This window comes from Canis lupus, chromosome 9 (genome assembly GCF_011100685.1).
Source record: "Canis lupus familiaris isolate Mischka breed German Shepherd chromosome 9, alternate assembly UU_Cfam_GSD_1.0, whole genome shotgun sequence".
Taxonomy (NCBI): domain Eukaryota; kingdom Metazoa; phylum Chordata; class Mammalia; order Carnivora; family Canidae; genus Canis; species Canis lupus.
In genome coordinates, this window is record NC_049230.1 from 10,979,905 (window position 1) to 10,994,689 (window position 14,785).

The 14,785-nt window shown below is 41.4% G+C and overlaps 1 protein-coding gene across 4 annotated transcripts in view; it reads right to left on the reverse strand.

The window, feature by feature from the left end:
- Positions 1-14,785, reverse strand: part of MAP2K6 (mitogen-activated protein kinase kinase 6) — a 121,712-nt gene that overhangs the window by 14,643 nt on the left and 92,284 nt on the right. For all 4 annotated transcript variants that reach the window (XM_038546743.1, XM_038546742.1, XM_038546744.1 and 1 more), the window contains 5 exons: positions 14,588-14,639; positions 12,381-12,508; positions 11,225-11,302; positions 9,690-9,829; positions 2,051-2,096 (listed from right to left, as the gene is read on the reverse strand). In XM_038546743.1, coding sequence (XP_038402671.1) covers positions 2,051-2,096; positions 9,690-9,829; positions 11,225-11,302; positions 12,381-12,508; positions 14,588-14,639 — 444 coding nt within the window. The remainder of the gene's footprint in view (positions 1-2,050; positions 2,097-9,689; positions 9,830-11,224; positions 11,303-12,380; positions 12,509-14,587; positions 14,640-14,785) is intronic.

Sequence of the window (14,785 nt, forward strand, 5' to 3'; positions counted from 1 at the left end):
CCTTTAAGATCTACTCTCCTGGCAACTTTCAAGTACGCAATGCATTATTATTAGCTAGAGTACTAGGCTATACTCATTCTATCCATGGTGTCGCCAAAGGTGGGATTTCCTTCTTTTTTATGGCTGCATAATATTCCATGGTATGTGTATGTGTGGGTATCACCTTTTCTTTATCCATCCATGCATTGATGGACATTTACATTGTTTCTATGTCTTTGCTATTATAAATAATGCTATCATGAACATGTCGATGCAGATACCCCCTTAAAATAGTGATTCCATTTCCTTCAGATACATACCCAGAAGTGAGATGGCTGGATCATATGGTATTTCTATTTTTAATTTTTCTGTGGAACCCTCACACTTTTCCATACTGGCTGCACCAATTTACATCCCCACCAACAGTGTACAGGGTTCTCTTTTCTCCATAGGCACGCCAATACTTGTGATATCTTGTCTTTTTTATAATAGCCATTCTAACAGGTGTGAGGTGATAGCTCATTGTGATTTTGATTCCTATTTTCTGATGCCTAGTGATGATGAGCATCTCTTTGTGGACTTTTGTCAAAAACAAGGGGTACCACATCAAACTAAGAAGCTTTGACACAGCTAAGGAAATGACTGATGGAACGGAATGGCAACCCACAAAGTGGGAGAAAGTATTCGCAAACCATATATCTGATAAGGGGTTAATATTCAAAATATATTTTTTAAAAAAACTCATACAACTCAATGGCAAAAAAAAAAATCTGATTTTTTTTAAATGGGCAAAAGACCTAAAAAGATGTTTTTCCAAAGAAGATATATAAATGGCCAATTATATGTTTGTATATAGAATACAAGATATACTTTTTCCATGTCAGAGCCACCTCACCACATCATTTTGTTAAAAGAGCTCAGGAAGGAATGCTTGGGAGGCTCCGTCAGTTAAGCATCTGCCTTCAGCTCAGGTCATGATCTCGGGGCTCTGGGATCAAGCCCCCCATGTCGGGTTCCCTGCTGAGTGGGGGGGTCTGCTGCTCCCTCTCTCTCTGCCTCCTCCCCCTTGCTCATGTTCTCTCTCTCAAATAAATAATCTTTTTTTTTTTTTTTTTTTTTTTTTTTAAAGATCTAAGGAACCTGTACTTCTAGCACCTGCCCTGAGCGGGTCTTAAAGACTGAGCACTGCTTGTGTTGGGGTGTGATAGAAGCAAGCATTTAATGCTTGCTAAATAATTGTGTTCCCAGAAGAAATGGTGCCAATGATTGCTCTTATCTCTAGGAACAAAACTCTTCCTTCCCCTGCTAAAATTAAATCCTTGATAATTGAAACAAATCTAGGGAATAGTTCATGCAAATAAGTAAGCAGTCAGAATTTTATCCTATTTCCCCCAAAAATGTGTTTCGACATAGACAAAAGTTCCTAAGTTTCGGTCCCTGCCATCTATACTAAAGAAACATTTGTAATCAACTTAAAATTGTAGTTACCATAATTTAAGAGAAACTATTTTAAAACAACAACTGTAAGGTCTTATTTTCACTCTTTTTTTTCTTAGTGCAAATGGTAAGCTGTGAATGCAGAGGTAATACAACTCAAATGAATAAGGCTTGGTCTTACCTTTTTTCCACTAAAGTGAAAATCAGAGAGAGAAAACAGTCTTTCCTCACTAAACATCCAGCAAAAAAGCTCCCCACCCAACAAATCCTAAATATTTTATCAAAAATATCTGATGAGTCACCCAGCACTTGTTTTTCTCATTGCTGAAATCCTTTAAATCATGATTTCCCTCATTTATATTAGTAATTAATGACTCTTAGTATCTTGAGAACTTGAAAAGTTAAATTTTATAGGCATCATTTAGTCTATATGATGTCAAGGTTATCAACATGGAATAAGTTGCTAAGAAAGGTGACCTGCTCCTGGTCTTTTTTGCTTTAATTCACTTCCAGTTACCAATTTCTCAATGAACCAGCTCTTCCAATATGATTGTTTGATTATAATTTAGGTCTTAGTCACTTTACCTTTACTACCTGTCGGTTTGGACAAGTTTACACCACTAACGATACGTACCATAAGTTCTGGATATGTTGGCCGTTCTTTGGAATTCTTCTTCAAGCTAACGGAAAAAAAAAAGGAATTGCGTTAAAATCTAAGAACCATCTGTATTTTCACAAGACTAGGATTTCAGAAGACTAAACACAACCAGCTTTAAAATGTATTGAAAACATGAATCTCCTATCCTGACTCCCCTCTTCTGTTACACTTATAAAATTGTTTTAAATCGCACTAAGTGTATCTTAATAGGAACACTAAGAGTGTATGTGTGTGTGTGTGTTTACTTTTCCTCTTGATGCTTTACCAATGACATACAAACTAGCTTTTCTGATCTACAGCCATTGCATTCCAAAATACATATCTACTTTCCTTCAAAACAGCATTTCCTCTACCCGTACTGGGAAAGAAATTGGCACGTATTTCTTACATTACATGTTATCTCTTCACTATCTTTAATACCTGGTTCTCCTTGCTTATGTATAATTTGCTTTTATATATTTCTAACCAAACCCACCTAAGATAGAAGCAATATCCCCATAAAATGTCTAAAGTAATGTTACTTCCTTACAACCTCTTGACTAATGAAAGAGAAAGCAAACTCAGTGACTTCCCAATTACTCTTCTTAGAGATTCTTTGTGGTCACGCACTACAGTTGAGTGGCTCCCACCCCGTATACACGACTGTCTATATACACGAACGTTTTAATGACATTTGATACTGGAGGCAACAGTAACAAAACTGCAATAAGAAGAGACCAACCCCTTACCTCTATCCTCATCCCACCCTTATATCCACCCATGGCCTTAAAATGGAGAAAAAAAAAAAAAAGAAAAGAAAAGAAAAGAAGTGATTTACTGGGAGTTGGAACCCCAGGTTACAGAATGAAGAGAAGGATGGTTCTGAAAACTATGGTTTGCAAGGCAACCTACAGACCCCTCTGCCCACCGGGCCACAGAATCATGGATGGAAAGGAACATAGCCTGGAGTTGAAGAAACCAAAACGTGACTGATCATTAGGTTGCTGGGATTTGTGCCAATGGATCATTTTGAGCAGATGAGACCTAGTATGTGTGACATGAGCTCTGCTCCACCCCCATGGACTAATAATAATGAGGAGGGGAGACAAGGTATGGAGCCATAAGAGAGTGAAGTAGTTGAGACACTTTGAGAAAGTGTGGTATAAAACAAAACAAAATGAAAAACAAACAAACAAAAGAGAGAGAGTGAGAAAGCTTTTGAACCAAAACAACTTAAACCAGCCTACCTATTCCAGGCAATGCTGTGGGTAGAAGCCAGGGAACCTGAGACAGGGTACAGTAGATGTGAGGAGAGAAGTTTTCAACCTGGAACTGAGGGCAGATCTAGGACCTAGTGACCTCAGTGACCAGACAACCTATGAGAGAAAGTTTCATCTCAACTGAGGATAAAAATAAGAGCGAATTAGAAAGAGGAATTATCAACTGTCAAAGTCAGATTGATATGGGAAGATGTGCCTGAGTGAAATGAAGGAGACCTTGTAGGCCCACTTAGGACTTTGCATGGATCTGTATCCTGAGAGTCTACAGGGGCTTTATTGGTGGTTCTCAGCTGCAGGTGATTTTGCCCTCCAGGGGATATTTGGCCATGGCTGGAGGCATCTTTGGTTGTTGATACACCTGGTGGTGCCACTGGCATCTAAGAGATGGAGGCTTGGGATATTGTTAAACAGCCTGTAATGCACAGCACAGCTGCCCACAACAAAGAATGATCCAGTCCAAAAAAGTCATGCGTGCAGAGGTTGCACACCCCTTGGGCTACGTGTACAAGAGGATCCCTCCTCATTGCTGCCTTCTAGCCCCTGCTCGGAAATGAAATTCACTTAGAAGCACCTCCAGCTGATGCAGCTGTCATTCGTGCACATTCTCTATTATACCACCTCCCTATCCCTGAACATCCCTGAACCCCAGGAAGCAGAAGTTTTCTTTTGAAGTTCAAGAGCGAGTTGGCCTAGAAGGAAACACACAGAAGAAGAAATGTGATCCCAGGAACGTTGCCGGCTTGCACCACAGACCATAGTGAAAAAAAAAAAAAAAAAAAAAAAAAAAAAAAACGGCGTACATACAAAAGCCCTGAATTTTCAGCTATTGTTCAAAGCAAATCAAAAACCAGAAAGTCTTCTCCATAGTCTGAACTATTTGGCCAGAAGCAATCGTGGAAAACACAACCTTAAATCCACATTCACTATTCATGTGCTTGACTTCAGGTGACAGGCACCTTCGTGAATCCTGTGGCCAGGGCTCTGTGTTGATTCTGCTAACATTCACCTGGGGGACCATGACCCACCTTTCCATGACTAGTTTCCATCAGTCAGCAACCGAACCAAGGGAATGACAAGAAAAGAAGCTTCTTGCTCAAGTGTTAGAACAGTGGCCTCTTTTACCAACCAGAGATCTTTGTGATGTTCCTGAGTTTTGAACTTCTGTTTAGTAGATAATGAAAGAAGACTCTCTCTTCTCATCAGGTCGAGGAAAGTAAATGCTTCCTTTTTTTTAAGGAGAGATCATTCTAAGTCAGGATAGCTTATCTTTTCACTTCTGGAACAGTTTAAGAAAATTTCTCTAGAGGTTTTTCGTTTGTTTTTTGTTTTGTTTTGTTTTAGTCTGTATAAGGAAAATGTGGGGAAAGTACCCCAAGTTGATGAATGCATCAGAAAGTGTTTCGGATTCCTGAAACCTCAGGGATTGCTGGCCGATAGGCTATTTCTTGACTTACAGCCTCTGATTAGGAGGCTCAGAATTTACCACAAGCACTAGTACAGAGAGCATTCATGGAAAATACTTACACAGCAATCCAAGGCTGTTTATTGAATTAATATAACTGATAAAACCCATTCTCTCCATCTTTTAAATTGAGAACACTTCAAAACACGAGCTAAAAATAGCAAAATACTCAGGATAAGTTTGTGGGGGGGGGGGGGCGGAGGAAAGCAAATTTTCCATGTTTGATAGGAAGTGCTTGAAATTCAGTATAAAATAACAACCATGGAGTTCAAAGCTACACCAATTTCTTTTTGGATTGGAGTCAGACTTTTGAATTTTCAAGTGGCTTGTCATTTTCAAGCGTGCAATTAGCTAACTGCTCTAATTCTTCTTCCAAATGCCACAACACACGCTCCTGACCGTAGCTGACACTAAAAAACAGCTTCATGCTGTCTTGAGAACTGCTAGCTTGAAGTCTGTGCTGACCAGAGGATTTCTGCCTATTTGAATTCCCTCTGGTGGTTTCCAAGAAGGGCTATTTGGCGCATCCACAGAATAAAAACACATTGCGCCTCACAAGCCCATACATTTGTCATAAGCTAAACAAATACCCAGTGCCTCTTTTTACTCTTTTTTCCTGAACAAGTCGGGAACTATATTTGATGGTCTCTGCTTTATGCTAGTTCCTCTGAGTCAGACAGTATCACCATCTGGGTGGGCCTCCAACACACTCCAACATGCCATCAGGCTGGTCAGCTGGGCACTGAGCCTCTCAAATGGGTCCAAAGGAAAAGCAAAAAAGAAGTCGGGTGGTTCTGGCACTCAGTAGTTGGGTTTCCAGAGACTTCCTTCAGTCACCAAGCCTGTGAACCTATAGGAAGAGGCTATTCTGTTTTTCCTTTTTAGGCATGCATTCATTAACCGTCTGTTGGACCAGAAGGGGAGGCTTTTTTATTAGACTTCTCTATTATGAATCCCAAAACAAGGCCTTTATGGACAGCATCACCTACTCCAGGAATCCTTTAGAACTGCTATGGTAAGAAAGCCATGTATAGGGGAAAAAAGAGAGATGGAAATGTCATTCAGGAGTCCTATTTCAAAAGAAGTACAGAAAGGGAGGGTTTGTAGAACATCATTGGGTTTTCCTTTATAGTCCATAAGGAAAAAATGCCTTAACTTTCTTTCCTCTCCTATCCCCTGCCTCCATCCTCCCCAACCTCACGCATGCACACACGCCCACCAAGGATAACGTTTCTCTGGTGCTATTGCAAAAGAACACATCAGCTGGAGCTCTGGGCTCGAGATGTAACCTTGTATGAGAGTGTCAGCTTGTTACTGCTTTCTAGTCCATCTCACAGACCAGGATGACTGTCAACTCATAGCAGTGATCAGAGGACAGTGACAGACAAGTGGACCCTCTGGATGAAGTTGTACAGTGTGGAGCAGCACTAGGACACTGGGAGGGGTCATCAAATGCTTAGTTAGAACCCATCTCAGGAAGGGTCACACATACCCTGATAGATATCCAAGGCTATAGATAATGCGACCTTTCTCTTCCAGTTGGACACTCAGCCCAAGACAGAGGTAGGAGATAAAACCACAGGTGTGTCCATCTCAAAATTTATGATTAATTTTTCACTTTCCAGGTCTGTATTCCCCTTTCCCCACTTAAGCACAAATATAGGGGCTTGAAGAAGTCTTGAAGAAACACAGCCATGTCATAAAAATACAAAAAACAGGGGCACCTGGGTGGCTCAGTGGTTGAGCATCTGCCTTTGGCTCAGGTCATGATCCTGGGGTCCTGGGATTGTGTCCCGCATCAGGCTCCCCACAGGGAGTCTGCTTCTTCCTCTACCTGTGTCCCTGCCTCTCTCTGTGTGTGTCTCTCATGAATGAATAAATAAAATCTTTTAAAAAAAATCAGCACCGTGTTTTGAAGTATTAGACAACTTTTCCAACTCAATGAACTTCAAAATAGTGTTCATACAAAGGGGGTATCAAAGAAAATATATTGGTAGTTTATGGGAGGCAAAAAGCTATTGACCTGCCATCTGAAACAGAAGAGACTGTACTCGTTAAACAAACAAACAAACAAAATCCAAGAGAGAATCATTAAGAATGCTGATAAATTCAAAATTAATGCTCCTCTTCTTCTTTCTAATTATCCTACCAACAAAAACGACTCACTATTTTACACAGTTGATACTCTTAAATGTCAGAGTCTACAGGAACTGCAACACTGAAAGTTTGAATTGTTGGGATCCCTGGGTGGCTCAGTGGTTTAGCGCCTGCCTTAGGCCCAGGATGTGATCCTGGAGTCCCGGGATCGAGTCCCACGTCGGGCTCCCTGCATGGAGCCTGCTTCTCCCTCTGCCTGTGTCTCTGTCTCTCTATTTGTGTCTCTCATGAATAAATAAATAAAATCTTAAAAAAAAAATTGAATTGTTGAAATAGTTGAAGTTGAAAACTTGGAAGTTTAGGTGACTTGAGTTTGGTTTCTATTATATATATGTATATATACTACATATATATGTGTACTCCATTATATACATACACACACACACACACACACACACACATATATATTAGTTAACCTCATAAGCAAGCCAGACTGGTTGACACAAATATGAGTACAATGACACAGAATTAATAGCAATGACCAGAACTAATGGTTTAGGAAAGCTAGAAAATATCTATGGCTCAAAGTTTTTAAATTTATGAACTACAGTAACTAGGACCAAAATTGACAGAAAACGAGAGGGAATCAGACACGTCAGACGGCAGGCACTAAGATGCTGGCAGTGTTTGGCGGGTGGGGGGGCGTGAGCGTAGGCACAGGGTGGTCGCCACACAAAGAGCCATAATAAAGTATCTGGATCGTCCATGTATGTGTGCATATGTTAAATTAGAAAGCATTATTTCTTAAGGTTTTAATTTTTTTAAAGATCCATTAGAAGCTTTAACGCTCTAAAATCTTCAGAGGAAATTCTAAGTAATAGGAAAGATACTTTGGTGAAAGAAAAAATAATTGCATGATTTAAAAAAAAGATAAATCATAGAAGAAAATCAGGTTTTGAAAAAGAATTGATATCAGGTCCACAGATCAGAGGGCAAAAGTAGGCGGTCTCACCCCAGCTGTATTGTAGAATGGTTTGAGAACACTGGAAAAATCCTGATCTTTGGGATCCTCCCCAGACCAATTAAGTCAGAATGTCTGAGGGTGTGGCCTACGTGATGGTACATTTTAAAGTTCTCTCGAGTTTTATAAATGAACAGCCAGAGTTGACAACTATTGCAGTACACTGGTGATTCGCAACAGGCAGCTCTGCTTTCTAAAGCGTTTCACGCCAGCCTTGTGCTTACCAAGTTTTCCCAAGTACCCAGCCAGACTCCTGGGGACAGGGGAGCAGGCAACAGAAAGGTTATAGGGAGGAGAGTTTGAAAAGACTTCCCTAGGTAAGATCCTTCCCCTTTACCACTCCTCTTGAGAACTACTGGGCTGAACTACCCAAGATGACTCATCCCTTTTCCTATGTGACCTTTAAACGTTGGAGGATAAAGAAGAAGGGAAAAAAAATAAAAATAAAAATAAACAATAAAAACAAGCTCTCAAATCCAGAAGGCAAAATCATGAGCCCATGTCAATCTGGCTGGTGTGCCACCACACACAGCACACTGGCTCGAGGAAAGCAGAGAGGAGGACGCACCCCAACAGCCCAGAAGAAGTGCCCAGTCAGAGGCACCCAACAACACACTGTACGACAGCCCACTGCTCCAGCCCCTCTCTAGCCATTCAGCCAAAACTAAAACAAAAACAAGCAACAGTAGGCCAGCTTCATACATCATCAGGGCAAAATACCAGGGGTGACACGGGGACCCGCGCTAACAGAAAGTCCAAGAGGCCTTGGTTTCACAAACAACAGACAGTTGCTTTGTCTCATCATGTTTCCCAATAAAAGCTGCATTCAGAACACTTCTTCCAAAGAGCACGGAGGCCAAGACTTGATAACCTTGAGGGGCTGTGCTGTCAAACGGCCTTCAGGGGCCCAGCTCCTTCCTCAGCAGGAGCGGCCAGGATCGCCCCTCTCCCAGCGTCACCACTGGGCTTGTCACTGTCTGCTTCTGCAGGGTGTCCATGTAAACAAACTCCATTTCAGTGGCCTCTTCCAGGAGCACTTGCAATGGTCCTTCATACCAGGCAGTATAGTCACCATGCATGCCCTCTCCTACTTTCCTCGAAGCCCCTGACAATTTCCATGAAAATAAAGTCTATGTAATTAGCATGACTCCTTCCATTTTTCTACTCCAGCTTTCCTTAGACTTCCTTCTCAGACCCCCAGGACTGCCCATTGCACCCTCACGGGCAAGCGTATCCACAGTTAGTGAGCGTTGTCTAGGAGACAGCCTACAAAACACTAGAATGTCTTATCTACTCCACCGCCCTAATCATCCAACCATCCGATCACTGTTCTCTTGATGCTGTAATCAATATCAAATAGCTTATAGCTCTCATAAAGGAGTTTCTCGCTCCTGGGACACGAAGTATGGAATTCTGCTTGGAATATATTTCTCTTCCCTACCTTCTTGATGGCTTGGAAAAATCTTCAGCACAGAATTGATCTCCTCCAATAACTCCATCCTAATGCCTTTCCTCTGAGTTTCCCCAAATACCCTATGCATACCTCCATCCCTGCCATATTGTACCATAGATTGAAGAGACTCCCCTACTTGACCCTGAGTTCACTGTGGGCAGGGACCAGGATAAAGGTCAGTTTTGTTCCCCCGGCCTCGAGGGCACACTCCATACATGCTTTTGGAATGAATGTATGCGTAATGGATTAAAACCAATGGAGGGAGTTCATGAGAACTCCTCTTCTTCCTTCACCCTGGCATTTGGCAGATGAGGCTCTCTTACCACTGTGAGGTAAAGTCAACAAACTCTTCAGAGAATTTGTCCGCCGGGAGCTGTGGCGAGGGTTCCTCTACCACCTGTTTGAGCTGCTGGAAGGGAGTTCCCCAAGAGTCATAGGGAAACCGGAGGATAGCCAACTCAATCTAGAGAAGAGAAAAAAAAAAAAAAAAAAAAAAAACACAAGGGAACAGCAGCTGAAATAGAGCTACTTTAGGGAATCTGCTGTGTTCTGTCCCAGGAGAATCTGAGAGAAATACAAAGGTGAAATTCAAATAAAATTTGGGGAGAAAGGAACTAACGATACGTTGTCTACATTTTCCCAATTCCTAGTGCTAGGGAGTTTTGAATATTATCTCACTAGGGCAGCCAGTGGAGCCTATTTATAACTGGGTCCTCACCCAAAGCCACTGTGACACTTAATAAAATTGTAAGCCAGCAGTATTAAGCTTCAGGATGTAAAGCAAGCAAGGTTTTCCAACGTTTGCTCTGAAAAGTTATGCTCGCCCTGCAGCTTTTACAGAGCTGTACATCTGCTGCCATCTGCAGGTCCCTTACTGGAATGGAAAAAAAAAAAAAAAAAAAAGAAAACAACCTAGGACCAAATGACTGATCTTTTTTTGGATCTGAGTAAGGCTACTTTGCCATTACAAGATCATCACGTGTATTCTGGGCAAGGATGTGAAATAACTCACAGGATTCAATCAGCTGCTGTGCCTGGGAAGGAGCCAGGACCACAGTGGGTAATTCCAGACCTTGGGGATACACTGAAAATGTCGGATCACCAAAGTTACAAGTAAAGCACTAACTGTATGACTTTAGGACTGTGCCTAAGGGAATTATCTTGTTGGTTACTATGTCCTTTGGCTATACGTGACCCGGATGGCCTAGACTTCTATCATAACCGCATTCTGGGGAGCACAGCCCGGGTAACACAGTTCTGTCAGGGTCCACACATGCTAGCACTCCTCGAGTAGCTTTAAACTTCATGCCCAGCTTAGAATAATTTAATTTTAAACTATAAGGTAAACTATCAAGAGCTACGGTCAGGATTCATTTTATAGATGAGGATAATAAGACAGTCCAGTCCGTGTGACTCCATCAGTTTACTCAGGGACACATGGCCAGTTAGAGGTGAAATGAAAAAAGAAAAGCTGGGATGCCCGGGTGGCTCAGCGGTTTAGCGCCCTGCCTTGGGCCCAGGGTGTGATCCTGGAGACCCAGGATCGAGTCCTGCATCGGGCTCCTTGCAGGGAGCCTGCTTCTCCCTCTGCCTGTGTCTCTGCCTCTCTCTCTCTCTCTCTGTGTCTCTCATGAATAAGTAAATAAAATCTTAAAAAAAAAGAAAAAAGAAAAACTGGGTTGGCCCAATCCCAGTGAAGTCTTTTAACTACAACACCCTGCAGACAATCATCATTCAAAACCTCCTGCTACGTCAGACAGGAAAGGTTGCTCGGGACCCACAGTTAAGGTGTCAAACCCCACCCCGTTGCAACTTCACGCCCAGAACCTCACAGTCCAGAATGATCATCACACGTTACCATTGTGATGCCCAGACTCCAAATGTCAGACTTCACACTGTATCCCTTCTGATTGAGCTCTGGGTTTATTCTTTCAGGCTGCAAAGGAAACAGAAAAAGACAAATGAGATATGTTCTTAGCTCAATCAAATCGCTGGGGTTGGGAGGGAAGGTGTCACCAGCTGCCAGGTGAGTTGTTTAAAGCTATCCCCAAGAAGACTCACTAACTACAATAAATATTGATGCCTCCATGGGATTTTCTTTATTCTACAGGAGTCTTTTCTTGGAGACAATGAAGGACCAAAGTCCCTCACAATTGAAAACTAATTTTAAGGGATCCCTGGGTTGCTCAGCGGTTAGGTATCTGCCTTCAGCCCAGGGCATGATCCTGGAGACCCGGGATCAAGTCCCACATCGGGCTCCCTGCATGGAGCCTGCTTCTCCCTCTGCCTGTGTCTCTGCCTCTCTCTCTCTCTCTCTCTCTCTCTCATGAATATATAAATAAAATCTTGAAAAAAAAACAACAACTAATTTCCATTTTGGCTTTAGAAGAAAATAGGATTACACAGTAGAAAGCTACTTTGCCAGGCTAGAATCTTCCTTGTTGAGAACACTAACAGTCCAGAATTCAATAGTAAGAATCCCCAAGAGTCACCGGCCACTGTCTGAGTTTAGCTCAACACTGATGGGAAGGTTCTCAACCCCAAGTGCATCAATTTCAAGACACAACACAGAGGCCTTGTAACGTGAAAGGGGGGTCCCAAAGTCTCTGCCAATGGCAACGAGTCTTCACAGCTATGAGCTTCTCTCTGGACTAACCTCGCTGACTTGTTTGGGTGATTTAAATTCTGGTTACTGCTCTGTCCTCAACAAACAGGACAACACTCCCTTGCAACACAGTGTGACAATTTCGTGTGGGCCGTACGGATGACTTACATGGCTTTTTTCCCCCAAGTAATAGACCTCTTTTCCTTGAATTTTTAAAAATAATATGTTTGAAGCAAGTGACTAACGATTTCAGACAGAAGATATTTAAGAAAAAAATAATAAGAAGCAGAATATTTCGTGCACCGTAAGCACATTTCCATTTTCCCCATGTGGCCATCCATGTTCTATTTCCTGGCGAGCTTTGCTGGCAGCTGCATTTCCAGATGCCTCCCCCCACTGCTGTACTTACGGCCATGTACGGTTTGCATCCTGCATCAATAGTTTTAGCGACAGAGTCTACAAGGTAGCCACTGATTCCAAAATCGCACATCTTTACTTGGCCCAGAGCGTTGATCAGCACGTTGGAAGGCTTGACATCTGAAAGCATGAACAAGCAGAAAAGCCCATGGTCCCAGGCTGCTCTGAAGATTCATGTGTCCACCACCAGGGGGCATGACATCTCCACGTCCCCCCTGGCCTTCCTTTCCCTCTGGGGCAGCAACAAGAAACTAATGGCCCTCCCTGACTCAACACTTTTGTGCATCTTACTGCTTCCAACTGGACTTTCTATTTCGTGTTTTGTCCTCCTTGTAGGATTGTGAACCCATCCGTAGAAAGGGCTGTTTCCTCTATAATCCTCATTGCCCCCGTATGTGTAGGACAAACTTTAAAAATTATACCAAATCAAATGCCCTGTTCCTTGGGCAGAGTCTCTATTATGCAAAACGAGTAAGTCCTAGAAATCTGCTGCACTGACCCTATAATAAATAATACTGCATTGCACACTTTAAATTTGCCATGAGGGTAGATCTCCTCTTAAGTGTTCTGATGACAACAACAACAAAAAAATTTTTTAAAAGCCCAGTTCCTCATAACTTATTGCACAGTAAGGGTAGGAGTAAATAGACCACGGAATTGTAAGGCAGGCTGCAATGTAACCGTACATCCAATCTGATCAAAACAACCAGTTTTGATGGAAGCATCTGCAAGAAGTGTGTCCGAGGTTACATAAATGTAACTCCTCAGGAATTCAGATATCCCAGATCACAAAGCATACCCCCAAATAGATAATCATTGCTATCTTTAGATGATAGACTTAGAAATTACAGTTAACTTTTTTTTTCCCTCGTGGCACTTTCCACAAAGGACATGTAATCAGCACAGTAAGTTATTCTAAAAACACTAGAAATTATCCTTTATAATGTTTTCCTTTAAACTGGATGGTGGATATGCAAATTTTATTTTATACCTTATGTATATATATATATCTTTTAATACAAATGAAATACTTCCTCATCTTGAAATAAATCTTTAAAAGCTAAGTTTCACATTTGTGGGTAATCCACACTCTTTTTCCCACATGGATTCTTTCCCACTTTCTTCTCCTCTTCCTCTTCCTTCCTACTTCCTATTTTTTTCCAATTTCTAATAATAATGATTAATGATAATAATAACAGCAATAATAGTAATAACCGGCACTCTGTGTAAGGCATTTTACATCACTTTCAGGCTCAGAGAGCATAAGAATTATCAAATCTCACTATCCTACTAGCTATCCATACTTTACCCTAATTTTTCTTCAGACTTGGTTGAGCATGTGTCTTCTAAGACGTTTTCGTTTACTATAATAACCCAGTGCTAATCATTTCCTTGCTTTATATTCTATCTAAACTACTTCCATATTTGGTACTTTCCTATGTGTAATGTGGTTTATTTTTTCCATGTGTTTGTCGTACATCTGTCTTATTTCCCTATCAAAAATCCCTTTGTGGAATTTTAATAAGAATGTTTTCTTTTCAGATACCTCTCAAGGCATCTATTATAGTGATGCATAAATGGTGAGAAAATGAGCATAAGTGATAAATGGATGGATGAAAGATGGAAGAATGGATAATTGGATGGATGGATGGATGGATGGATGGATGGATGAAAAGATGACAGGCCAACAGGAAGGAAAAAAGAGGAAGTAGAGGAAGAAGAGATAAATCTATCAATTTTTCATTTTATCCTGCCTCCTGCTATCTGAAATAGCTATACTTTATACTAGAACTTTTCATACTCTATGGTATACAAAAATTACCTGGGGATCTTGTTAATAATGGAGACTCAGGTGGTCTGGGGAACCATGCATGATTCCACTTTTCTAAGAAGTTCCCAAGTGACAGTCTATATTACATGCATTTCTTATCCTATCTTCTAAAATAATTCTCAATGGGGTAATCCCAGAGCTGTGCATGGTAACAGGTGGTTTATATTCAATTTAGGTGTAATAAAAACCCCATGTCTTCTTAACATCCTCAGACAAGATAAAAAGCAGCTACTTATTGGCTATTCCTCTGAGAAGGAAAACCCCTCAGTTTTACTGCTTAACTCAATTTCACCTCCACCCATTGGGGGAAGAAAAAAAGAAATGGATTTCATAAAAGGAACAGCCAAAGCAACTCCATGTATGCTTACCTCGATGAATGACAGAGAGCTTACTGTGTAAGTGTTCTAACGCTTTTACAATCTGCAAGAGAAACACAAGATAGATTTTTCTCCATCACTGGAAAGAAACTGAATGTTAAGTATACCCAGGTTTATTATCCCATCACCAGGTGAAGTATTTTCTCAGACAGTGGTGGCCCTATCCAAGAAAATACACAAGAAGCTACA